Raw genomic sequence first — 27,570 nt, forward strand, 5'->3', positions numbered from 1 at the left:
TATTCAAAATGTACTGAATTAAAACAAAAATATTCAAAAGTCATAATTTGTATGGTGTATTACTGCTGGGGCATTACTTTGTAATGCTGGGGCTTTGCATGTACAGTATTGTGCATTTTACATATCTCAGCCAATGCCAATTTTACAACAAAAATAATTGATAGAAGGCACTCTGGGCAGATTGCACTGGATATATAGCCCATAAAAAATGTCCAGAGCTATGTACTTTAATAAAACACAATTTTAACTTCATTCAAAACACCTGCACATCATGTAAAATAATGCGTGGGTCTCCCCACTTAAAGTGCTTAAATAAATCCATCCATTGTGAGAAGCACAGCTCCTCCTCCTCATTCGTCATCAGTGCCCATACCCGAGGTGGGGTTGGCGAAAGGGCCTTTCTGTGTGGAGTTTGCATGTTCTCCCTGTGTCCCCTAACAAAAAACATGCAGTAATCCTGGTCTCTAAACTACCTCCCCTGCCCTGGTGGCTGGCCAGCTGGGGCGCCTGATGGAGGGGAAAGGAACTGGTCGGAATAACATGTTCCTTCCATGCGCTACGTCCAACCAGGGAAACTCTCCCCTGTCAGGTGAAAAGAAGCAGCTTGGACTCCTCATGCATAGAAGGAAGCATGAGTTCAGTGGAAGTGTAGTTAATTGACACTGGGTGAAAAAATGGGTTGCAAAATCGTGGGAAGGACCCCCAAATTGACACTAATGAGCCCCCATTTGAAAACATAATGCCAGGGACCCCTCCCCCATAAGAGAGGATTTCTACGGCTCAAGCAGTGATTCTCAACCCTCTTAATTTCAAGTATACCCCCAGTTTGACATGCATTAGTCTACGGACCCCCATTTAATGGCATTTCTATCTCTAGGACCCCCAATTTATATTGTAAAATCAATGTTAATTTCACTCTGAGAGTGTACAAATGGTACCAAATGTTGGTTCCATTTGTACACTCACCGAGTTACAGACCCATAAGGGTTCATTTGGTTCCAAACTATCATTTAGCTGGGGACCCCCTGGAACTCCCTCAAGGACCCCTGGGGGTCCCCGGACCCCACTTAGGGAACCACTGCTATAGGCCTTTGGACTGACATTACACATTACACATTAAACAATAAATAGTCCTTAATGGCATTAATGTAGCACAGACCTGATATTTCACTTTGTCAGACTCAAAATCTGTTCATCATTATGAAACGACATAATGGCTCAGGGTATCTGAGCCTTGTGTGTAACTGTCTTAAACCATCTATGAACTGATGAAGTGTGAATGCAGGTACTGATCACCACTGTTTAGTTAAGCTGCTATCTTTTTAAATATAATTCCAATCTGTGTTTGTTGAATGGTATAGTGAACACTTCACATTAAACAAAATAAAAACATGTGAATTGTGTTCTTCTCAGTGCGTAGTACAATACATTATGGCATTAGATCACAGACAGGCACATTTCTGCAGCTCTGAAGAGAGCTCATATAAGCATTGTGGTCTTGTAGAGCTTAGTCTGTCAACCCACTGACAGTTATATATTTCAATATTTCCCCTGAGATAAGCTCAAGTAACTGAAATGGCACAAAGCCTCACCTGAAATACATCATAATTACAATTCGGTGCGGTATACAGTATGCATTGTTATGTTCATAAATGCACGTCTGCACGTGTTTTGTTTGTGCATACCCTATTATGTGTGCACTGTAAGTGTACTGTCGAGGTTTGGTGTGCATTGATGTTGATATAACCATTTTGGAAGTTCCTCTTCTGTCACTTCCACATTCTGCACTCTCACTTCAATAAGTGAGAGCCATCAGGAATATTTCTGTAGGGTTGAAATTGACATGGTCAGTCCAGGTTAAAGCAACATATTAAATATTTGAGTTGGTTTATGTATTATGATTTATATGGTTTATTTATACATCTCTCTCTCTCTCTAGGCTATAGAAACGAGTGCCTTTTTCAATCTGACTGGTTTTCCAATTATACTTTAACACACACAGTGTGCACACGCGCACGCACACACGCACACACGCACACACACACACACACACACACACACACACACACACACACACACACACACACACACACACACACAGAGAGAGAGAGAGATACTGTATATTGCACTTACCCCAATAACTGTATGCATCCAGTTCAGCAGCTCATCAATGTTGGCATAGACCCCCGGTCTTCCCTCTCTGGCACAGCCGACCCCCCAGCTCACAACGCCCACTAAATTCCAACGAGAGGAGCTGAAGTACACCAAAGGACCCCCACTGTCTCCCTGGGATGCACAAGAGTACAAGAAACTTCTGTTATTTATATGTAAATACTGGACAATTCGCCCCAGTCTCTACAACGCAAGTGAATGTCCAGTTTCTTAACCTTTCCTATACAGAAAATAATAATATTGAAATATATTTGTACATAAAAACAATAAAACCAATGAACAATTGTAATGGCTGGTGGTCCGTTTGTACACTCTGAGGTACAGACCCATAAGGGTCCATTTGGTTCCATTTGTACACTCTCTGAGGTACAGACCCATAAGGGTCCATTTGGTTCCATTTGTACACTCTCTGAGGTACAGACCCATAAGGGTCCATTTGGTTCCTAACTATCATTTAGCTGGGGACCCCCTGGAGCTCCCTCAAAGGACCCCTAGGGGTCCCTGGACCCCACTTTGGGAACCCCTACTAGGCTTCCCTCTTCAGTGGGGGAGATATTAGACTTTTGGTTAGTGGGATTGTCTGGCTCTGTCTGTGTCTCTTATACTCACCATTAGGCCTTAGTAAACCAACAATATAGGCTAAACCTTTTATTTACCTGTTTGATAATGAAAATAACCCTCTTTCAAAATGTCAAAAATGCACCACAGGAGGCTGGTGAGGGCAGGTCACAGAATCGGATGGGTTACCAAATACAGTGTAACACCATGCACATGCACCAGCCAGCCACATGCATGACCTCAGTCCTGTCTGAACATTACTGAATCTAAACCACTAGCTAATGTGAACTGAGTTTCCAGTGCCATTAGTCCAGTGGTCTGATGGGCTGGACCTGCTGCCAGAACAGCAAGGAGAGGAATAAAGGGGGAGCTGGCAAGAAATGTAATGACCAACATGTTTCAGTCAGCTGCTAGCTCCAGAGCTAATGTTACTAGCCAAGAGGTAACTATATGGCCTGCTATGGATAACTGGTGTTCAATTGCATTTCAATTAGGATATTTACACTTTATATAGGCTACAGTATTTATACAAGTAGATCCTCATTGATGAGCCAGGAGGCTCAATGGCCTAAAGTAGCAATATATGCCTATATGACTGTGACTTGTTTGGATCCAGACAGACTAGGAATGTGTGTGTGTATGTGTGAGTGACACGGAGGTTAGGGTTAGTGACCTATATGGCCGGTTAAGACTGAGGTTAGGGTTAGTGACCTACATGGCTGGTTAAGACTGAGGTTAGGGTTAGTGACCTACATGGTTGGTTAAGACTGAGGTTAGGGTTAGTGACCTACATGGCCGGTTAAGACTGCGCTAGGGGGCCTGGGCCGTGGCTCAGCGGTCCAGGCACCTTGGCTGGTAATCCAGTCTGGCAGTGTGCCGCGGGTTCGACTCCCGATCCCGACGGCCTTTACTGCATGTCACCCCCCATCTCTCTCCCCATTTCCTGTCAGCCTACTGTCTTTCCCTCCATAAAAAATATAAAATAAAGGCGAAAGCCACAAAAAAATAAACATTTAAAAAAAAAGAAAAAAAGACTGAGCTAGGGTTAGTGACCTACTTGGCCGGTAAAGACGGAGATTAGGGGTCGGAGTTATGCCATGGCACCATAAGATATTCCGGGTTACATGGCTCAAAATGGACTCTTACCTGACATGCATCTACTTTGCCCTCCAGGAAGCCAGCACAAATCATCCTTGGGGTTATGGCGGAACCGTAGACTGTGGGCTTTGAACACTGCTCTCTGGCAATCAGAGGGATGGCAGCCTTCTGAAGTGATGGAGATACCTTCCCTGTAGGGATAGAGGCGCATGAGTGTCATGGAGTCTGGAAGACATTTAACCCTGTAATCCAAAAACGTGAGTTCGCAAATGCATGTCTGTCTGTCTGTCTGTCTGTCTGTCGGTTGAGGGGCGTGCTATCCCCTCCAATGTCTGGCTTTTGAAATGGCATCATATGGCAGCCATGTCTATTATGCACTTTTAATGTTTGTTAGGGCACTGCTAAACAAACATTGACGACATGTGATGTCATGTGGCCAATATAAATACAATTTAGAACTGGTTTTGTTTTATTTTATACAATAACACACTGCATTCATATCTCGTAACGTAGTGGCTGCAATAACTCATTTCACACGAGTGTGGAGTGAGTTAAACAATCATTACCAGGAGCCCCTCACTTCACACGAGTGTGATTTTTATTTTAAGTTTGTACATTGATTTTGCACATCTGGAAGCTGTCCCGAGCTGCATCTGAGCACCTCGTGTATCATTCTGGATTCATAGTAATGTCAATCATCTCTGTGTGAGCATCTGTGATTAGATCTTTGTGTTCAGTATCCATAGGGACGGTGCACTTTACGTGTCATGGCTAGATTGTGAACAACGGGGCGGCTGTGTGTCTGCACTGTGTGTCCAGTGTGAGTTTCTGTTCTTATTTTGTATTTGTCCTCCTGACTCCTGACATGACTTTACTGCAGGTCAATGTTAGGGCTTTATTCACCTGAATATGTGCATGCATTTTATTTTTAACTGCATCTCTGGTGAGATGTGTTTTTCCCTTAAATGGTTGCACTGACTGACCTCCGAGGTGGTGGTGTTGTTGCCATGCATCATACATTTGCACGTTGTTTGCACAGAGATCTGACTAACTATAGTCTAGACTGTGATCACGACTCATGAGATGTGGTCTTGTCTGTTCCAAGTGCAAGGACCGACATGGGAAAGAAAGCTTGTATGTGCTCTGCTCCACTCACAATGATATAGCCCTTCAAAAAGACTGTCTGATTTTAAATTTCTTATAAGTTCAATAGTGAATGAATCTGTTGATTGATACTTGACGCTGTCTGTGGGTATCTTATTTATTTTGAAGCTTTTAATGTACATTAGGCTATATATTCTATGTGTATGTATTTGTGTTCTACTTGGCCAAGTCTATATGGTAAAAGAGGTCATTTTAGCAAAACGTCTATACTATATACAAATAAACAAATGAATACAAACGACATAACACACCTTTCTCGTCTAGATATCCCCATCCAGTCACTTGCATGGAGGCCCCAGGAGCAAGCCCTAAGGCTTTGGGGGGCAGGCACACTGGCATACGGGTGTCTAGAGGAAGGAGACAGTGTTAAGGCTTTACTTTGGGGGGCAGGCACACTGGCATACGGGTGTCTAGAGGAAGGAGACAGAGTTAAGGCTTTACTTTGGGGGGCAGGCACACTGGCATACGGGTGTCTAGAGGAAGGAGACAGAGTTAAGGCTTTGGGGGGCAGGCACACTGGCATACGGGTGTCTAGAGGAAGGAGACAGAGTTAAGGCTTTGGGGGGCAGGCACACTGGCATACGGGTGTCTAGAGGAAGGAGACAGAGTTAAGGCTTTGGGGGGCAGGCACACTGGCATACGGGTGTCTAGAGGAAGGAGACAGAGTTAAGGCTTTACTTTGGGGGGCAGGCACACTGGCATACCACTTCACCACTTTTCAACCTATCTTCATATAATAGGTCCTCACTAATAATCATGAAAAAATGGCGCAATTATTTTCTACTCAGTCTGTGTCTCATAGGAGAGCTGTGGGCAGTTCAGTTCAGTTCACAGTCGTTATAGTGCTGTCGCCTCACAGCTAGAAGGCCCTGGGTTCGATTCCCGCTGGGGACACTGTGGGTGCTGGCGGCATGTTTCCTCCTCCGTGTCATCAGTGCCCATACCTGAGGTGGGGTTAGCCGCAATTTGCAACTCTAGATTTTTTTATAATGGGATGAATCTAGAGTTGCAATACCCTCCATTGACTCCCCACTCATCATTTTGCGTTTGCGATCTGCTTGTCTTGAACGACGTTAAACTCACCAACATTGCAGCTGTAGTCCAAGCTTGAATTATTCTCTTTCAATCTGCAAAGCTTGTTTTTCATGAAAATCCCCCATAGACATGTTATGAGCTACTTTCTGTCAAGAAGAAGAAATGTTGGAGTTTGGAAGCGCTCGTTTGTATTAAGGGGTCGCGCTGCTGCCTCCTGCATTATGTGCAAATGCGAAACAGATGCATGCAGGGACGTTCAGTGACTTACGACGAGCGCTTCCAAACTCCAGCACTTAGAAAAAGAATCACTTGCACAGAATTTCTTGACAGAAAGTAGCTCATAACATGTCTACGGGGGATTTTCATGAAAAACAAGCTTTGCAGATTGAAAGAGAATAATTCAAGCTTGGACTACAGCTGCAATGTTGGTGAGTTTAACGTCGTTTAAGACAAGCAGATCGCAAACGCAAAATGATGAGTGGGGAGTCAATGGAGGGTATTGCAACTCTAGATTCATCCCATTATAAAAGAATCTAGAGTTGCAAATTGCGGCTTAGGCGGGGTTGGCGAAAGGGCCTTTCTGTCTGTGTGTTTGCATGTTCATGCAGTAATCCTGGTCTCTAAACTACCTCCCCTGCCCTGGCGGCTGGCCAGGGCCTGATGGAGGGGAAAGGAAGTGGTCGGAATAACGCGTTCCTTCCATGCGCTATGTCCGGCCGGGGAAACTCTCCCCTGTCAGGTGAAAAGAAGCAGCTTGGACTCCTCATGCATAGAAGGAAGCATGAGGTCAGTGCGCTAGCCCAGGATTACATGACACTGGGTGAAAAAATGGGTTGCAAAATCATGGGATAAAAAATATATTTAAAAAAAAGAAACCTGTCCACCACTGACATCATCGATGGAGAATCCAAGCTAATAGAAACTGCAGGCTTTCTAGTCCTGAAAAGTTGCAATGTGAAAATGGAAGGCATCGTTATAATAAAAATCTAAATTTAGGATATATTTTTGTAAAACATCTGCCTAATGATGTTGTCACTGGTGGATGGGTTTCTAAACTGCCCACAACCCTCCTATGAGACACAGACTGAGTAGAAAAAAATCGTGCCATTTTATCATGATGAGGACCTATTATATGAAGATAAGTTGTGAAGTGGTTTTGGTCTTATACATTTCAGTGGATATTTTACAAGCAGCATGAGAAAAATAACAAATGTCATTTGATATAATGACCACAAGGGGGCAGCAAAGTACACCAAGTAGGATTCCAGCTTCTCTTTTGAGTATCCTCTCAACCCACCTCAGACATCACATTATGAAAATTACAAAAAAAAGCACCCGTGTTTAGTGTTGGTTTAGAGGCGACCGTACCTGATACCGTTCTAGGGTTAATCATTTCAGATCACAGTTAACGGTTATGGAACCATGGTGCTTTCCGAATGGAATAGTAAGAGAGTGCAGGCAACACTAGCGTTGACTCCCATTGTAACAATGGAATGCGGAAGTGCTCATTCTATATCTCAATGGGATAGTTCCTTAGAGTACTCTAAGGATAGTTCCAATGTTTAGAACTATAGCCCATCGAGGCACCCGCTTATGGGCGGGTCGCCACTACTAATACTATTCCACTCGGGGTGCTTCTGTACGTTTCCTCACCTCCCACTGTGATGGGACTGTAGAGCCTCATCATGGCTATGTCGTAGTCGTTGCGAGCTCCATTATAGTCTGCATTGACTATGATCCTGTCCACGTAGGAGCCTCCCAGTGTCCCCATATAGGTCCGACCGGACACCACTCTCCAACGGCTCACCTCCTTCTTAGTGCTGTAGTAGAGAGCAGAGGGAGAGAGAGAGAGAGAGAGAGAGAGAGAGAGAGACACAAGCACTGGTGTAAATTTAAGTAACCAAGAACATTTACATTCCATTTCACTCCATTTACTTCATTACAATGTGAAAATATCTGGTCTATAAGCTCATGATACAACACATTGTGAGCTTGTAGATCTGCTGTTTTCAAAAGATTTGTATACATTTTACGAGCTTGTAGGTCTGCTATTTTTGAAAAGTCGTGAAAATGTGGCGCAAATCTTTGAATATAAATTTCTTTCAGAGCGAACGACATATTTTCAGATGGGGGTCGGCGGCCAATTACATATATTTTTGGGGTCCTTGATATGAAAATGTTTGAGAACCACTGACATAGAAACATGGGTTCTTCAGGAAACTAAGGATTTAGAAGACATTTTGTAGAATCGTCCTCTGGTCTAAATGGGACGTCTTCTGTGTGCAAGAGCTCTAGAGATTCTTCTTTCGGCTAAAATGAGGAATAAATCTGAGGCAGATGAAGTGATGTTCTCGGGAGATGGTCTTTTATTTTAAAGTACACATTACAGCAGCAGCAGAGGCATCGGTCGGACCACAGGACGGCCTAACGGCTTATTGTGCTATTTTATCGTGAACATTAGTGATGACCAATTTTATGAAGATAAGTTGAAAAGTGGAGAAGTGGTCCTTCATTTCCACCGCTGGGTAGTGTTGTTTTTGTCGACTAAAACTAAGACGAAAAATGTTCGTCGACTACCTTTTTCCACTGACGAAAACTACATGGAAACTAAATGAAAATTAAGCTGTTATGACTAAAACTAAGCTAAATGTATTGACAATTTCGTCAACAGATAGAAACTAGACTAACATGTCAGGAAGGGACTAGTAGACAAGAGATCCAGTATAAGTCATTTTAAACTTGGTTGCATGCTGGAAATAGCAGATCTACAAGCTCGCAGCGCGACGTGTTGTGAGCTTGTAGATCGGCTATTTTCAGCAAGCGTAAAATCAGTCATTACAACGGCATCAAGGCCTGCCAAAATACATTTTAGTCGACTAAATCAGCCGTAGGTTTAGTCTACTAAAATCTTATGATATTTAGCCAACTAAAACTAGACATACCTGGTGACTAAAATGTGACTAAAACTAAAGTAAAACTATTCAAAAAGACTACGACTAAAACTAAAATCAAAACATTGCTGCCATAAACAACGCCGGGTAATATACTGACCCCGTGAAGCAGTGGGCGGCGGTGACCACCCAGCGCGGTGACACCAGGGACCCTCCGCACGTGTGCTGTCCGCTCTGCTGAAGGCTGACCTGCCACGGCCAGTCCTCTATGAGGGCGTCCGTACCGCCCACGATGCGGTCCTGAGCCCCGAGCTTTCCACACTCTGTCAAAGGGTAGTCACACTGTCATCATCCCCCATTAAGAACACTAGGGTCGGGACCCATTTTTATGGGTCCCTTCATGTATTTTTTTGTTTTCTACATTTTGTACATTTTTGTTCCCAAACCTTTTTGACCATGCACCCCCTGTTACCCCCCCCCCCCACATGGAAATATAAATTGCATAAGCTATATACAGTAGACATAAATTTCCTATAGATATATGAACCTGAATATGGCATATATATGCAGCGTAGGCTATATTCTGCATGTACTTGCCCTAATATTGGCATAATATAATTAATTAAAATTAAACCATAGCACCACCATTAGCCTTTTCATGTCACGCACCCCCTAGAACAGGGGTTCTCAACCCGTGGGTCGCGACCCCTCGGGGGGTCGCCAAATTATTTTAGGGGGTCCCCAAATTTTTTTTTTAAATTTTATTTTCACGATTTTTCAAAAATAGCAGACCTACAAGCTCGTAGTGCGCCACTCGGTGGCGCGCTATGAGCTTGTAGATCTGCTATTTTTCAATAGCTAAATTATAACAATGCTTAAAACACCAAAAGGGGTTCCCGCCCAAAATGGTTTAAGGTTATTGTAGCAGTCAATTTATATTGGGGGTCGGGAGGGGGCGGGGCGGGGGTCCCGAGACATTGCCAAAGCATTTCCGGGGGTCCCCGGCCAAAAACGTTGAGAACCCCTGCCCTATAAGGCGCTCGTGCACCACAAGGGGTGCACGCACCACAGCACCCCCTAGAAGGCGCTCGCGCACCACAAGGGGTGCACGCACCACAGCACCCCCTAGAAGGCGCTCACGCACCACAAGGGGTGCACGCACCACAGTTTGGGAAGCACTGGTTTAACCCATTTAGACCTGAGTTCGATTCTACAAAATATCTTCTAAGTTTTCTGAGAAAGAAAACTATGTTTCTATGTCAGTAGACCATTTCATTATTCCGTTCGCCATATCAGTTCTCTCATATTTCTAGAGTTTTTATCTGTCAGACTTTTCCAAGGCTAAATAGGAACAGAGGCCAGGCAGATTGGATTACAAAATATGGGGAAGTCAAGTACTGTATACCATTCAGAGACTTATTGGTTTTTGTTCATAAAGGAAGGCTTCGTATGACGGGGTCACTCTGAACATGACCGAGTTTTGCTTTTTCTATACATGTTTGTCTATAGTGACACCAGGTTGAAAGTAGTATAGGGAAAGGCCTCACCTGAGCAGCTCAAGGAAATGACGGTCCGTGACTGGCACACTTTACTGTTGGGATACACAGGGATACACACAGACACACAGATATGTTATAACACCACAAATTGCCAACACAGTTAAGACACAAATATTGACCTAGAGCCTCCCCAGTTAATCAGTGTGTGAGTTTTGTCTTTGCCTAAATACAACTACTTCATCTTGTTCCCTCACATAGTGACAGAAAGGAAACAGAAACTGGAATTTTCCATGAAACTCCATGACAGGGAGAGACGGTAAAACCGTATATGATAGAATAACTGGGTGTTTTACAACAGCTATATAATAAAGAAAGGGCACAACAATGGTCACTAAATAAAGCAACAAAACAGACAACAATAGATAACCGTGTTAAACTGTACTCGCTTGGAGTTACTCCCACACACACCCAGTCATCGACATACTGTACGTCGTTTTTACTGTACGCCTATATGGGCTACTGTATCACTACTGCTTTCACTTTGAACCACCCATATGCTGGAAAGGCAAGCTCTGGCCCTGGGAACAGATCAGCGTCGTGCTCTCTGTTTCCCCCAAATGCATACATCTCTGAGACAAATATTGTACTTTTACTACACTACAATTACTAGAAAACCTTTTTTATGTTGTAGATTTTGATTACAAAACATAAATTACCCACTTCTATACACTTCTTAGCTGATAGCTGATCTACCAATCTTTTAGATCTGCTATTTTCAAAAGATGTTTAATACATTTGAAAACTTGCGAAATGGGACATTCTGCACAATGCATTCTTTTTACTTTTGGTACTTTAAAGGTAGTGTAAGTGATTTTCTTTAGATAAAATAAATGTTAAAAAGCTCTGTATTGTGATAGTACTCATTGCTATAGAGTGTTTGTTCAGTAACAGGAGTCTCCATGTCTCTCCAGCTTTTTATTAAACAGGAAATGCATTTACTGAAACTGAAACTGGGATAGCAATTTTATCCAATCAGGATAATGAACGCAGTCAGGATGCAGATTAAACAAGTGGAATTGGAAGTGATGACACAAAGAAATGAGCAGACAAAATTGGAACTGGAACACTACGAATTAAGCTCATAAATAACTACTCTCTCTTCTTTTGTCACCTGAAAATGTTTTTTCTGTGTATTAAAGTGCTGGAGAGACAGGGAGACCTCTGTTACTCAAAGTCAAAGTCGTACGATTTGTCACACACGTTACCGCAGTGAAATTTGTTCTCTGCATTTGACCCATCTCTTGTGGTGAGTGGTGAGCTGAAGCCGTGCCGCGCTCGGGAATCATTTGATTAGTAGATTTACTGAACAAACACTCTAGTCACTCTAGTATTTTGGTTCTCCCAGTCCCGGCAGAGTAGTTCCAGAGCAACGGATTGTGCGGCCTTGCTCATTCCCTGATGGACTGATCGAGGGTAGCTACTGGGTAGCTACTGGCCTTTAGGAGGGCCATTATAATCCACCACTCCTGAATGGAGTGCCTGGTGCTGGGAGTCTGGTGCAACGCACAGGTCCTGGGCCTGGTGAGAGCAGGAGTGGACCTGGTGAGACGTAGGAGGGGCCCCGGACAGGAGTCAACCCACAGAGCCTAGTCCTTCCACGCGCCAGATTTTGGTTCTCCCAGTCCCGGCAGAGTAGTTCCGGAGCAACGAATCGTGTGGCCTTGCTCATTCCCTGATGGACTGATCGAGGGTAGCTACTGGGACGTAAGTCGGGATTTGATCAACCCCGGCTGGGTCGCCTGAGTGAGGGGTATGATGTTGGAACTTGGAAGACCCGAAACCCCATTGACCTCAGGAAACATCACTGAAGCTACGTCCCAGGTGCATCCATGCGATGTATTTTTTAGTTCTAGTCTATAGCAATGATTACTATCAGAATATAGTAATTTAACCTTTTAACAACACTTTTTGTTTTAACCAAAAAACATGACTTGCACTATACCTTTAAGTATATTTCTATGCCGATACTTTTGTACTTTTTTTACTCTAGTACATTTTGAACTTGAGACTTCTAAATGTAACAAAGTATATCTACATTGCAGTAAGTAAGTAGCCTTGCCGAGCCATGAGGCCCATAGGGCAGGAGCCTATCTCCTGTTTCTGTAGCGTGAGGCAGCTTGATGTACAAGTACACCCCCTGGACATGACGCTATATGTCACAGGGACTTACCCCCAATCCAACCCTTGATGCCGAGTGTCAAGCAGGGAGGCACTGGGTCCCATTTTTAGAGTCTTTGGTATGACCCGGCCGGGGATCGAACCCTGACCTCCCAGTCTCAGGGCAGACACTCTAACCACAAGGCCACTGAGCTCAATACTGCAATGTCTACTACATTGCAGTATTGAGACTTAAAACATGCGAGTACTTTTATGATGTGTCTCTCACCGGTCAATGGTTTTCAGATGCAGGGGGGTGAGCCCTGGCACTGGCACTGTGAAGGGCCCCGCCCTCAGAGAGGATGTCAGCTCTGACACTGGGACAGCGGTGCTGTGAGGTTTACTACGACACAAAGGAGGAGAACCCAACTCATTTTAGAAGTGATTATATCGTTATTAATATATGTATAATTAGATTATTAAATGGTTATTAATTATTATAACAAAATAACTCAAATTGAAAAAAACATTTTCGTTAACTGAAATAAATACAAACTAGAATATATATATATTTTTTAACAATAACTAACTGAACTAAAACATTTTCAAAAACAAAACAAAAAGAAACTATAGCAAATCCACTCTATAGAAACTAATTACAATGTAATAATCATTTAATAAAAAGTCAAAACGAACTAAAACTAACTCAAATTAAAACTATTATAACATTGCTCTGTTCTTTATGAAACTCAAATCTGTTACTTTTTAGCGGATGAATTTCATTTATGGTCAAAGTAGGCTGTAGGACTTTCCTCATCTCGACGTCGCTACAAAGACATGGTTCGGTATACCTCACATTCTCAGTCCATCCATAGCTATGTTTTAGTTCTTTTAAAATGTGTTAACTCACTTGGTGTATCCCAGTTGCTGACATGCGGCCTGCGTGTGCGCTTCGGTCCAGCCCTCACTGCACACACTCCTCCATCCTAAGCCCGTGCTGTACACCTGCACGATACGCTTATCGGACACTAGACGCACTGGACAGAAGAATAAAGGCGACTTTATAATCCATCGCAGGAACGGTTTTGGTTACCCAAAAAGAGCTGATCTACTAGCTAACAACACGTAGCGTGAAGATCAGTTCTTTCCGGAAACCGACACACATCGTACGATGGAGTATGAACATGGCTTATGAGGGAGAGAGGACAGGACAGACAAGTTATCAATCTTCTCAAAGTGAGTGTAGGTACCGTAGAATAGATCACTGGTTTACAAACAATGGCACAAAAAGAGTGCCATGTTTGTCAGTGTGTTCCTGTCCTACCTGGGAAGGTGCTGTTGACTTTGAAGCTGGACACACAGGTGACCTCGTCCTCCCCTGACGCGCAGTCCTCTTTCCCATCACAGGCTTGGTCTAATGGGATGAACTTCATTGACTGCGAGCAGTAGAAGTACTTGGCCTCAATCAACTGTTTGGCTGTGAGATTAAAGGAAAGGGCACACAGCAGGAGGGAAAGCAGGAAAACTTTAAAGTGACTGACATGAAAGTTTTTCATGACGGGGGACTAGAATTTAGCGTCCCTATATTGAGGGGGTGAACATTAAATTAAAACTAGAACTGCACTCTGTCGAGTGCCTTTACTTGCGCGTTGCACACAAGTAGCACAAGCAGAGCACGCAAGTACTGCCGACCGCTACGAACTTTCAAATCTCAGCCTCTCTGTAAAACTGAATTGAAATTAAATACTAAAGTCGGGTTATAACTGGCTGTCAATAGTGACTTAATTACGATATGTTTCAATATTGGTTGGGTAACAGGTAACGTATGTATACATGTATGTAAGTTGAAAGTACTATACTGTGGTCGGCTGCCGTTTTTATGCGTATGCTTGGAGGTATGTATACTAGATGTTGATGGTGACGTAATAAAGATTACAGATTTACATACAGATTTCACCCGACACTGAAACATATCCTAATTACGTCACCATCAACAGCCAGAATTATAACCCGACATTCTGGGTGGGAACCCCTTTTGGTGTTATAACTAAGCATTATGTTATACTTCAGCTATTGAAAAATAGCAGATCTACATGCTCATAGCGCGCCACCAAGTGGCGCGCTACGAGCTTGTAGGTCTGCTATTTTTGAAAAATCGTGAAAATGCGGCACAGATCTTTGAATATATATTCTTTCAGAAGACTTTTTATTTTATTTCAGGCCTAAATGGGTTAATTACGTCACCATCAACATCTAGTATACCTCCGAGCATACGCATAAAAACGCCAGCACGACCACAATACTTGCGCGCTCTGCTTGCGCAAGTAACAGTAGTAACAGTGCAAGCGTCACAACATGTGCACTATATTTGGAGTAGGCCTAGTGACTCACTGAAGAACACAGCCGTGGCCAGTATGCCAAGCACCACTATGACGGTGATGACGGTGAGCACCACTCGCTTCCACGTAGAAGGCGAGTTCTTCTGAGGTTTCTGAGCCGTCATGGGCCTTCGGTGACGGCCAGGCCGTGGTATCACTGGAAGGAAGGAAAGCAAGAGCGGAGTGAGATGATTGGTTGGACAGAAGACCGAGATACTCAGAAAGATATTAAAAGGGTCAAAGATGATGGAGTAAGACGTGTTTTTGCAGAACTCCCACAGAGTGTAATTAAATACTATTTTTAAGCGGGTTTGTGGCAGTATAACCTGCTGAATTGGTCAATGAGAGATTGAATTACAGGTAGAGAGAAATATAAATACTATGGATGGCGGCATACGATCTGAGAAAATATAAGTTCAAGCCGGCAGGTTCAAGGCCTGCAACCACATACACCTCCCCGAGCCCGAGTAAAGACGCCGCCTGCTCACAGAACGCAGACAGCCCAGCGGAAAGCCTGGTAATGGATACTACGGAGCTAAAGGCGGAAATCATCGCATCCTTGAGGAAAGATATCGCCACGATACTACGACAAGAATTAAAGAATGCACTGGCTGCTGATTTTGAGAAACTAGGAAGCGAAATGCAGGCAATTAGATCTGAAATTGCTAGCAGCAACAGCGTGTTCCGTGCAGAACTTGATGCAGTAAAATCTACATTCAACATCGTGGAGGGCGGCCTATCAACGTGGTCAGATGAAGTTACTACTCACCAAGCCACTGTGGATGTGCTTGGAAAACAAGTAGAGACTTTAAACAAGAAGAATTTGGACATGGAATCGAGGATGAGGAGGGGAAATGTGAGAATTGCAGGAATCGATGAGACGCCAGGTTCGAGTTCACCCGGGGCAGTCTCTAAACTTCTGAAGGAACTTTTTCAACTGGACAGAGACGTAATAGTAAGAGAAATCTATGAAAATCTGGGAACTAAATCGTTACCAAGAAATTTCTTCACCAATGTGTTTCTAAAGGTGTCTAATAACATGTACTAAAAGTTTGAAATTCAACTCCCGTGGGAAAATTTAGTTATTAGCATAATATGTGACCATAACATCCTATATAAGGAAAAAAAAGTCCAAATTTCATCATTCTTTAAGTAGCATGTGACATATGAAACTAGGGTGTTTGCATGATTCTGAATCCATTCCAAGCATTAGTTTTGCACAAAAAACACTCCTTGGGAGAAAACGGCCACACAAACGTGATGAGGTCAGCACATTTGGTCAACTGGATATGGCCTAATTTAGCCCAAGGAGTGTTTTTTGTGCAAAACTAATGCTTGGAATGGATTCAGAATCATGAAATCACCCTAGTTTCATATGTCACATGATACTTAAAGAATGATGAAATTTGGACTTTTTTGCCTTATATAGGATGTTATGGGTATGGTCACATATTATGCTAATAACTCAATTTTCCCACGGGAGTTGAATTTCAAACTTTTAGTACATGTTATTAGACACCTTTAGAAACACATTGGTGAAGACATTTCTTGGTAACGATTTAGTTCCCAGATTGGTCGAATACCTGATAAAATGCCCTTACTATAAGGGTAGACAGATCGCATCGCAGCCTGACAAAGAGGAAGCCAGGAGACAGACCGAGGATTATCATCGCCAAACTACACAACGAAGGAGATGCAGAGGATATCCTGAGAATGGCACGCGACGGAAGAAAACTTCAACACAAAGGCAAGTCTATGGCTGTATTCCCTGACTTTCCAGAGAGCATTGCTAAGGCCAGAAGTGCTTTTACGCCCGCCCGCCTGCTGTTAAAAAATCGCAGAGATGTACGCTACGGGATAAAATTCCCATCTACTTTCGTCGTCACCTACAACAATGTGGAAAAAGAATTCTTGGACGCTGCTAACGGCCGGGCTCCACCGGGCGCGTTGCGTCTCCGTCGCGTGCGTCAAAAAACGCACCGGTTCAATTTTAATGCACGCGTCGCGTCTCCGTCAACGCAACGCAACGGCCGGGCTCCACCGGGCGCGTCAGCGTCGCGTCTCCGTCACCGTCAGGGAATGTTCCCTTTTTAATCAATGAAGGGTGGCTCCACTGCCCGCGTTGACGGAGACGCGACGCGTGCATTAAAATTGAACCGGTGCGTTTTTTGACGCGACGCGACGCAGACGCAACGCGTCCGGTGGAGCCCTGGCGTTAGCCTATGCCAAATCCATAACGGAATCATCCGAGCCAACCGACACACCTACCGAATCTACTCCATAACTGTATGTATCCTTACCAAAAGGTGTAAAGTTGACCCACATAATCACATGTATACATACCTTTAGTAGTGTGCTGTCTTTGTGCAGCCAAAATGATCCCTTTGCCACTTACCGTAAAGCGGCCAACTGTACTCTACAACTCATCCGTAACATGTGAATCATTTCTCGCACCTGTGTTGCTTTATTTGTTATTTTGATTTGCTCTTTCTCTCATCCTGTCGTTCCTGTTTTCCCTGTTTTCTCTCTTTTCTTTTTTTTTCTCCTGATGGGGGCCGAGAGTGAGGCTAAAAACGTTGCAGCTATCTAAGGAGGATGGAGGACTGAAACTCCCAAATCAGGGGGGTGCTATTACCCTGTCTTAGGGTAGAGAGTGTTTGGATGTCGTCTGACTGGTTTTGCCTTTGCTCATCTGTCCATATTCCCAGATTGCTACATTCTGTTTCATTTATTTGCTTTTGTTTATTTCCAAATAAGTATTATTAGTACTATTGGTATTAGTATTAATCACTTTAATTACAAACCTTACATTATTTATTTTCTTATGCCTCTCCACAATGGACAATTCATATCTTTTTTTTTGTAAAGCACTAAAATTATTTCTCTCCTTATTATTATTATTATTATTATTATTATTATTATCTATTCTTTTTCATGTATAGTTCCGTCAGCATCCCCCTCTTAGGCCGCTCACTTATCCTAACTGTATTTCTTATTTTATTTTTAATGTTTACTGTATTTGTATATATATATTTTGTTTTTGTTCTTAAGGAATGACATGTGCATTTGTTTGTTAGACTGTATAGCTACAACCTTCGCTTATGCTAGTTCCAAAATTACTACTAGCTCTGTGGGAGCCTCTATGGCTCTGTTTTCGTTCTCCCACTTGGGTTTTGTGAAGCCCACCGAACCTGTGTTCGTTTAGCTGCTAGCTTTGTCCTGCAGCCTGGGACTAGGTCCCAGGGATTGTCCATTTCTAGATGCCTTTTGTATCTGGTGTTTATTTTCTATTTTTTCCAGTTTTGTTTGTTCAATCCCCCCTACTCCGAGGGGTTATTACTGTAATGTTTTCGGCAACAGCAACTTCATGTCCTTACTTTATTGTTTTCTATGAAGATTTTTATGATTTTGACACGTAAATACCTCTCTTGCAGCTCAGCTGTGTTGCTACTTTTACAACTATGTTTCTATGCATATGACTATATCTTAGCCTATCCTGTGATTATCAATGCTCTTTTGATGCTTCTCACCTCTCCAACCACAATCATATATTCTATCAGACCTTATTCAAATGCGGTCCTCCCCATGTGTGCCCCACCTACATCCCAATCATCTCTACGGAGGCTCTCAGCGATGTCTATATTGAATATCCTCAATTTAACACGACTAAATTATGGGTTTAATTAAGGTATTGAGCTATAACGTCAAGGGTCTACATAACCCAGTCAAAAGGAAGAAGATCCTAAACCAGTTAAAACAATATAAATGCCAGATAGCACTTCTACAGGAAACACACTTGTCAGACATTGAGCATGAAAAATAAAAAAAATCATGGGCAGACAAAGTGTTTTTCTCATCACATAAATCGGGAAAGAAAAGAGGGGTGGCAATTCTTATACATAGACAGGTCCATTTTAAGTTAGATTCACTTCATAAAGATTCAGAGGGAAGATACATTTTACTAAATGGCACAATTGATGGCATACAAATCTCACTTATGAATGTTTATGCCCCCAATGAAGATGACCCTGAATTTATCAGAACAATATTTAATGTGATGTTGCAATATAGCTCTGGCATCCTACTGAAAGGTGGCGACTACAATTGTGTGATGTCACAGTTTAAAGATAAACAGCCTATACCCAAAACCCCTCCCTCTAGAATGAGCAAAATGCTGAAACATTTATCTACAGAGACAGGAATAGTAGACATTTGGAGAAGTAAATTTCCTGGAGCTAAAGACTTTACTTTTTTTTCCAATAGACATCTCTCTTATTAGGTATTAGGTTACCCTCGCATCACCAACATGAACTAATCTTTGTCTTACCTTGCTGCCTAGGATTCAGCGGTTTTGTAGTATCCTCAGCCTGCTGGGTGTCTGTCTGATGGGAAAATGGGAAACATGCATGAGACAACAGTGGCGTGCACAGATAGACACTAGGGGGTGCTCTAGCACCCCCTGCCCTTTTGGCAATGTGCCATTTTGAAAAAAATAAAAATAAAATAGCAGACCTACAAGCTCGTAGCGCGCCACTCGGTGGCGCGCTATGAGCTTGTAGATCTGCTATTTTTCAATAGCTAAAGCATAACATAATGCTAACACCAAAAGGGGTTCCCGCCCAAAATAGATTAAGGCAACCGGCCGGTTCCACGCGCTGCACAAGGTGCCCTTTTTTAACTTGAGCACCTGCCCCTCTAAATGTCTGTGCACGCCACTGTGAGACAAGATATTATGCCATACGGTATAGCCGTCACATGAACAATAGCACGTGGTTTGACAGAAAAAACAAGCCCCTCAGTCTGTAATGTACACACTCATGTCTACGTGAGACTGTAGTATAATGTTTTAATCTTTGCGAGTTTGTCCCAATAAGGCGTGGAAGGATATTGGAGACATGAGCACGGAACACGGCGTGCCCTTAATGGCTTTACTGTAGTTATCCTGTGGCTGCAGGCATGTTCCCATAATATATTAATGTGGTGGTCTTTACGGCTTTCTACAGTACAGATGGACTCAGCCTGGACAATAAGCTATTGTGTCAACAACTACTGGGAACAATTGAAGCTATAATCAGGGAAGATTACCTTACAGTCGGATGCAATCTACTGAATATGAACACGAGAGGAGGGACAGGTGCAATACTATGATAGCTCATCAATATTGGTCAGTTATATTTTACAGGGGTTTCCAAACTTTTCCATGACCCCTAAAATGTGGGGGTCTAATTAATAGTCAGCACTCGGCAGTGGCTCACACTTTGACAACATGTGTGTTAGAACCATGGAAACATTTGCTGTTCTATTCACAGGAAGTAGCAGACAGTAACATGTACTACATGTGTGTTCTTTGTGAGCTGGGAGTTGTGGAGGATGAGTTTCATTTTGTTTTTCACTGTCCAGTGCACCATGATGTAAAAGTCTTTATTTGGGGGGGTTTGGATGTCTGAATGTTATGTTGTATGAAATTAAATTAAATTAAATGAAATGATTACTATATTTACCCAGGGTATCTGGGCTAAGCTCAAGAACATTTCATCGTAGTGGTTCAATGCCTTGTTCAAGGGCACTTCAGCGGTGGTAATTTTAACGTGTCGGACCGCTGATTCGAACTGGCGACCTTCCGGTATCAAGACCGCTCCGCAATCCGTTCGGCCACCGCTGCCACTGATCATGTATGTTAAGTTGGCTGTTCACTAAGGACGTATTTGCTTTAGGAGAATCCACAGAGAAGGCATGGCAGTTGCGTTGGAGAACGATGTATCCATAACTGTTTGTCTTTTGTTTGTAGTGTATCTTGGTGTATGCACATTCTGTGTGTGTCTTGTAAGCCTGTGCGGGCAGGGCATCTTATGATGCAGGTTCACTATAATAAAACACTTTGATTCATAGTGTGCCAGTTTAAAAGGGGTGGAACAGCAAAAATAACAATGAAACAAAAGAAAAATTAATCTGTTTACAACAAAATCAGTTAAAAACAAAACTCTTCGACTTCCGGTATGACACCAAAGAGAGCAGCAGCATAGAACACCAGCTCCCAGCAAGGTCTACTTTATTTCCCCTAAAAACCAACTATATACCGAAAAATAAACACAAAAATGGAAGGGGGAGACAAAAGAAAGACTAAAAGTGATAAAACAACCACCAGATCAGAAAAGAAAGGTAGACAAACAACGGAGAAGAGTTGCGACGGCAACGTGGACCCAGAGCTAAACGCACCAGGGCGAAACGCCATGGCGTGCCTACAAGCAAGCATGGAGGCGATACGCGCTGATATAAAAGCCATGAGGACCGAAGTTAGGAAGGAGTTGGAGGGCTTTAAAGAATCTCTTTTCGAGCAAATGCGCAAAGACATGGCAGACCTCAAGAAAGAATTCAACAACAAACTGACTAGGCTTGTCACCGACTTACAATGCACCGTGGACAACGCGGAACAGACAGAGCGGCGGGTGGAGAGCGTCGAGAAGTGGAGCTCAGACGCCAAACAAATGATGAGTTCACTACTACAAGACCACGAGAGACTGCAAGAGAAGGTACTGAATTTAGAAACAAGGTCTCGACGCCAAAACCTACGTTTATACAACGTTGCAGAAAACAGCGAGGGGAATGACATGATGGGGTTCATTAATAACTTCATTAAAACTGAATTAGCACTAGACATTGACCTGGGCATACAGCGCTGCCACCGATCTCTCGGTCCCAAGCCACCACCGACCGCCACCCCTCGTTCAATCATCATGTGCTTTCTGGAGGACAAGACCAAAGAGCTGGTACGCAATACAGCATGGAAGAAAAAAACTGTCCTACTGAATGGCAAAAGAGCTTATTTTGATAATGACTACCCTCAAGAAATACAGAAGAAGAGAGCCGCGTATGCCCCGATCCGCCTGCTCCTAAAAAAAAAAGGACTCGCCTTCCATACCCCCCCCTTGACAAAACTACGTGTGTTTTACGATGGGGCCGGTCGCCCCACGGGAACCAGCACCACTTACAACAGCATGGAGGAAGCAAGAGAGGATTTGAAGAAGAGGGGGATCATGAGCACCGAGGAAGAGGAAAACCTTCGACCCACCACCACCTCCACCCCTACAACTACCACCGCAGATAACCTGGCGAAGCTGAGGAAAACATCTTGGGGGAAGAGGACACCACATGACCGAGACGCACTGCGAAGGGCAACACAGAGGCTCCAGGAATTCCGCCGCACCGCAACCCCCCCTCCACTAACCCCCCCGCCACCAGATGACGACATCACCATAACTCATAACGCTGATTGATCTACGACGGAGAAGTACATGGGAAGTATTGGGAGATATCTTTGAATTCAGAATGAGACATAAGACATGGAAAATGTTCACCTCTCTTTGCTTTTATATTTTATTTCCCCCTTTTTACAATACTACCTTTGTTTGGACATACTTGACTGAATACTAAATACCTGTCTGATAGGTTGTTTTATACTCAGATATTCGATGTTAGCACAGACCTGTTGTCTGGGAGACCAAGCTGGGGCTCAACAGATGTCATATCACTGTACACTAGTTTCCTGTTTTCTAACAGTTAGTTAGTGTTGGAAGGGCCTCCTGGAACCCAGGAGATTACCTTTCCACTCATGAGGTATTGCTTTATGAAAGAAACCTCGAGCTGGAAGTCCTGTCTTTGTTTATATGTTTCTTTATTTCTTGATTTAAAGCTTTATATTAATGTATATAATGATGAGAAGTTAAGGCCACCTTGGGTTCACAATGACAATATTTGTACGACATAGGATAGCACAGATTATAATGAGACGATAATTAGACTTAATGTTAACGAGCTACAGAACCCAATTAAGATAAGTAAATTGATAGTTGATAGTGAAAACCAATAATTAAAAATCATACAAATACTGGTTAAAACGGATAATATACACGGAAATAGATATCTGATGAATGACCATTGGATGTATGTGTGAGAAAGGAAAATAGGTGAGACTAAACTTGTATGAACATTTGTCATTGCTGTAATGTTAGTTAAGGCTATTATTGGTACTATCTTCTTGTCACATATTAAGGTCTGGTTATATTCATAAAAATATTAATGGTAATGAATCAACAGAATATCAATGTGCGAAAAACAGACTTTGCTAAAGCGAATGATCGGTTTGAAAACACTGGAAAAGATTGACACCATCTTAGCATAGGACCTCAATCTATTTGGACTGGATGACTCGTTGCATTCTGAATGTTAACAATTGAAATGTAACAATTATATTGTACTGTGATGCCCGAGAGAACTTGCTTGTTCACAAAAACGGAAAAGAATAAAAATAAAGTTTCAAAAAAAAAAAAAAAACTCTTCAACCTGAAACCGTTGGGGTTTCCACTTTCCAGTCAGTGAGCGAATCAAACACACTTCGTTCACACTGTGGTACTTCACTTTGGTGGCAATCCATGTCAGAACAACTCTGTTGTCTCATGCAGAACAGTAGAACAGGTCTGACACTCGGTGACATCAAGTGTGTTTTTAAACTGACAGCTGGTTTGCTGCCATTTTGTTAGCGGTGAATATGACTCGTCATTTAGTGTTGTTGTTGGTGTCTGTCACAACAACCTGACTAGGTGTTAAGCAGGTGGTAAGTAACTCAGACGGTGTTAGAAGAAGCATGCTTCCGGCTACCTGCTGTTTAGCCCTTTTGTTCTGCTCATTATTCAGGTTTGGGTAAGTTCCCCCTTTTGCATTGAGTGTCCCTGTCATGGCCAGTCTGGTGTGGTTTATCATTACAAAAAAGGGGGGAAACGCGCGCACACACACACACACACACACACACACACACACACACACACCAACCAAAGTTGGTAGAATGAGTTCTAGGAACAAGTGGAACATGAACCTATCCTGGAGTATAGGCCTTACATTAACTGAAGAATGCGGTGGGACTGGCTCACTTGCCTGGGCGGCAGTTTAGGTTATGGCGGGGGTAGGGTGGGAGTAGGTAGGGCGGCGGCCGGTCACTCTACACTCTTAGGTTATCTGCGCTGCCAGCAGACACACTCTTACATAACCCAGTCTCAGAGATGGATCCACAATGTGTTTTAACTGGTCCATAATCTTTATGAAACACAAAGGCTGTGTGTGTCCTTCCGGAGAGATCCATTCTCTCACACAGCAGACTTCACCTCAGGAAGCCTTTTATGCAACACCAGTATTATATTCTAAAAACATATTGTGTTTCGATATCATATCATTATATTGAATTGAAGATATAATTTGGTTAGACAGCCATGCTTTTTCTTTTGTGTAAAAATGGTGTCAGAGAGAGAGAGAGAGAGGGGGAGTGACCTCTAAAGAGTATTCCTTTCTCGATATCATATTCATTGTTCAATTATATGAAACTGATTGTAAACCAATGTCTAAGTGCAAACCATGAGAGTTTATGCTGATAAACAATCTTGTATGTGACTATTTGTGTATTTGTGTAAGTAATGGACTAGTACTACATACACACATTTATGAGATGTTAGTCAGATCTCATTGCAAGCCACCACGAGGAGGAACTAGGTCATCAGATTATGGATTATTACTTAAATATAGGAGCGATGGATGGATGAGCGATGGATGACTTGGTATAGAAAAGTGGGACGTTATATTCCCAGTCATAGACAATGGGAAATATGGTTATAGTTAAAGGAATAGTTCATTCATTACTCTCCCCATAGAGTCTGCTGGTTCCATATGGAGACACAGAGAGTCCTTTGTGTCTCCATAGGGAGTATAGGGAGCAGAGCTGGTCATAATGATTGGCTTAGGAATGTGACAAAAACAAAAAACAAGTCTCCATGGGGGGAGTAATGGACAGACAGTCATGTTGGGGGGTGAACTATCCCTTTAAATTAACACTTAGTTTTAGTCACATTTTAGTCACCTGGAATGTGTTAGTGTTAGTTTAGTTTTAGTCGAATAAATGTCATGAGATTTTAGTCGACTAAATCTACAGGTGATTTAGTCGACTAAAATGTATTTTGTTTGGCCTTGATGCCGTCGTAATGTTTTTATATTTGCTGAAAACACGTTGTGACGCGACGCGTCGTGAGCTTGTAGATCGGCTATTTTCAGCATGCAACCAACTGTAAAATGACTTATACTGGATCTCTTGCCCACTAGTCCCTTCCTAACATTTTAGTCTAGTTTTTATTTGTTGACGAAATTGTCAATGCATTTAGTCTTAATTTTAGTCATCATAGCTGAGTTTTTATTTAGCTTCCATTTAGTTTTCATCAGTGGAAAAAGGTAGTCGACGAACACTTTTCGTCTTAGTTTTAGTCGACGAAATCAACACTGTTGCCGTGTATATTAAGGTGTGGTAAAAAAAACGAAACTGCCAATCGTGTGACATAAGGTCTGACTCAGGGAGCCTTGTTGTTGGTCCTGTTTGGCTGGTTGCTAAATGCAGGCCTCAGATGGACTAGCTCTGAGAGCATAACTGGGTCAACGTTTTAACATCAGAGCCTGGGTAGCAGTTGTTTTTGGCAGCACATTTTGATTTTAGTTTTAGTCATAGTCTCTTGAATAGGTTTCACTTAGTTTTAGTCACATTTTAGTCACCCGGAATGTTTTAGTGTTGGTCTAGTTTTAGTCGACTAAATATCATAAGATTTTAGTCGACTAAATCTACAGTTGATTTTGTCGACTAAAATGTATTTTGTCGGGCCTTGATGCCGTCGTAATGACACTTGCTGAAAATAGCAGATCTACAAGCTCACAACGTGTCGTTGTGAGCTTGTAGATCGGCTATTTTCAGCATGCAACCAAGTGTAAAATGACTTATACTGGATATCTTATACTGGATATCTAAACATTTTAGTCTAGTTTTTATTTGTTGATGAATATATTTAGTCTTAGTTTGAGTCACCATAGCTTAGTTTTCATTTAGTTTCCATTTAGTTTTTGCCAGTGAAAAAAAAGGTAGTCGACAAACAGTTTTCCTCTTAGTATTAGTCGACGAAAACAACACTGCTTCTCAGCTCTGTTGCGTGTTGAACTGCACAGAGGGAAGTCATAATAAAAGGCCTGTTTGTGTAGTAATGGGACGTGACTCTAATCAACGGTTGAGATCTGCGACCAGCGTGCACGCTGCACAGATGTTCAAAGATATACAATCACATACAAACCGTATATATGTGCAGTATCATGTGTGTAAATGTGCAATGTATGTGTGTACGTACGGTAATGTACATTGTACAGTTGTATGTGTGCACTACTGCAAAGTTATCTATATTGTTGTTTTAACTACACTGTTGTTAGTGCTGCTCTAGGGTAAATAACAGCCTCAACCAGTTGCCACATCCGCCTGTGAACGACGTCACGTTTAAGCAAATTTTAAACAAATCTACAGAATATGGACCAGGTATCTTATGATCAATCGCAATACAGTACATCAGAGAGACAAATACAGCATGCTACACACCTAATATACTTCTACATCATCATCATCTGCACACACAAAACAGAGAAAACCCACACATTGCTCGCAAGCAGAACTCAAATATTCCATGGCATTAAGTAATAGGAAGTTGGTATAATATCTACTAGTAGAGAAAAATGGTGATGATGGCAGAACTATTTCTGTGTCACCACCGTGCAATTTAATATACTGTATATAGTGTCATCCAAGAATATAGACAGTGTCATGTAGCAGCAGCATTGTAACCACCAGATTTGAATTACAGTAATAACAAAACCATAAACTGAATACATGACGACCACATTCAGCTGCATAGTTACCCCCCCCCCCATACTGTATACGTACTGTACAAATGTTTCTATAGTTTCAGCTCCACTCACCCACATGATGCAGATGTCCGCTCTTTTCTGGGCCAGATTCACCTCGCTAGACACGGGGGGGAGGGGGGGGGGGGACACGGACAGAGGGGACACTGTCCTACCTCACTGGAGGTTGGGTTCCTCTCACTAGTCTACCTAGTCCCCAATATCACTTTTCCTTTAACTTCCCTCTGCTCCTGTGCTGCTATGACTTCTCAAACTCCTCTCTATATGTCTCTCTGTCTCTCTCTCTCTCTCTCTCTCTCTCTCTCTCTCTCTCTCTCCCCCCCACTATCTCTCTCCCTCTATGTGTGTCTCTGTATGTCTCTCTCCTACACTCTCTCTCTATATCTGTCTCTCTCCGACTCTCTCTCTCTCTCTATCTCTCTCTCTCTCTCTCTCTCTCTCTCTCTCCCACTCTATCTTTCTGTATATCTCCCTTCTTCTTTGTACAGTAGCTGTAACTGTATCCACGCTGCGTGGTGCCTGAGCTGCTGACTTCCTATGAAATCCCGAGGCTGTAATAAGGGTTACCGTGTGCTGCTTCTTTTGTTGTGTTGACACTCTGCCTGCCAGAATTGTGTGTGTGTGTGTTTTTTGTGATGACCCAACCCCTGCTGGCAAAACAAACGCAAAACTATTCCACGTAACCTGACACTTTGAGCCCTCCTCACTCTACCTGTGTTAACTCCCTTCTTTCTCTCTCTCTCTCTCTCTCTCTCTCTCTCTCTCTCTCTCTCTCTCTCCTCCTTCCCGCTCCACTATTTTCAAATCAAACCTGTCTGTCTGTCTGTCTGTCTGTCTGTCTGTCTGTCTGTC

The 27,570-nt window shown here is 42.7% G+C and overlaps 1 protein-coding gene across 2 annotated transcripts; it reads right to left on the reverse strand.

Annotated features, from left to right (window-relative positions):
* Positions 1 to 1,082: 1,082 nt before the first annotated feature.
* On the reverse strand, positions 1,083 to 27,113 carry tmprss4a (transmembrane serine protease 4a). Of its 2 annotated transcripts, none has more exons than XM_079514538.1 (14): positions 27,044 to 27,113; positions 26,777 to 26,998; positions 19,280 to 19,334; positions 14,966 to 15,109; positions 13,899 to 14,051; positions 13,485 to 13,611; positions 12,864 to 12,977; positions 10,466 to 10,509; positions 9,079 to 9,241; positions 7,681 to 7,847; positions 5,244 to 5,339; positions 3,877 to 4,019; positions 2,134 to 2,286; positions 1,083 to 1,824 (listed from the first exon to the last, which is right to left on the reverse strand). In XM_079514538.1, the coding sequence occupies exons 4-14, from the start codon at positions 15,075 to 15,077 to the stop codon at positions 1,813 to 1,815; spliced, it is 1,284 nt and encodes a 427-aa protein (XP_079370664.1). In that variant the 5' UTR covers positions 15,078 to 15,109; positions 19,280 to 19,334; positions 26,777 to 26,998; positions 27,044 to 27,113; the 3' UTR covers positions 1,083 to 1,812. The 2 variants fall into 2 exon arrangements, with proteins under 2 accessions (XP_079370664.1, XP_079370663.1); XM_079514537.1 differs by having other exon boundaries at positions 26,773 to 26,998.
* Positions 27,114 to 27,570: the final 457 nt, after the last annotated feature.

This window comes from Electrona antarctica, assembly GCF_951216825.1.
Source record: "Electrona antarctica genome assembly, chromosome: 11".
Classification (NCBI taxonomy): Eukaryota; Metazoa; Chordata; class Actinopteri; order Myctophiformes; family Myctophidae; genus Electrona; species Electrona antarctica.

What these genes read in the sequence shown, in the direction of transcription:
- tmprss4a (XM_079514537.1), bottom strand. An exon ending in GCTGAATCCTAGGCAGCAAG is followed by an intron (nt 15,110 to 19,279) that starts GTAAGACAAAGA and finishes CCTTCCTTCCAG; the next exon opens with TGATACCACGGCCTGGCCGT. An exon ending in CAGTCCCATCACAGTGGGAG is followed by an intron (nt 5,340 to 7,680) that starts GTGAGGAAACGT and finishes TCCTTCCTCTAG; the next exon opens with ACACCCGTATGCCAGTGTGC.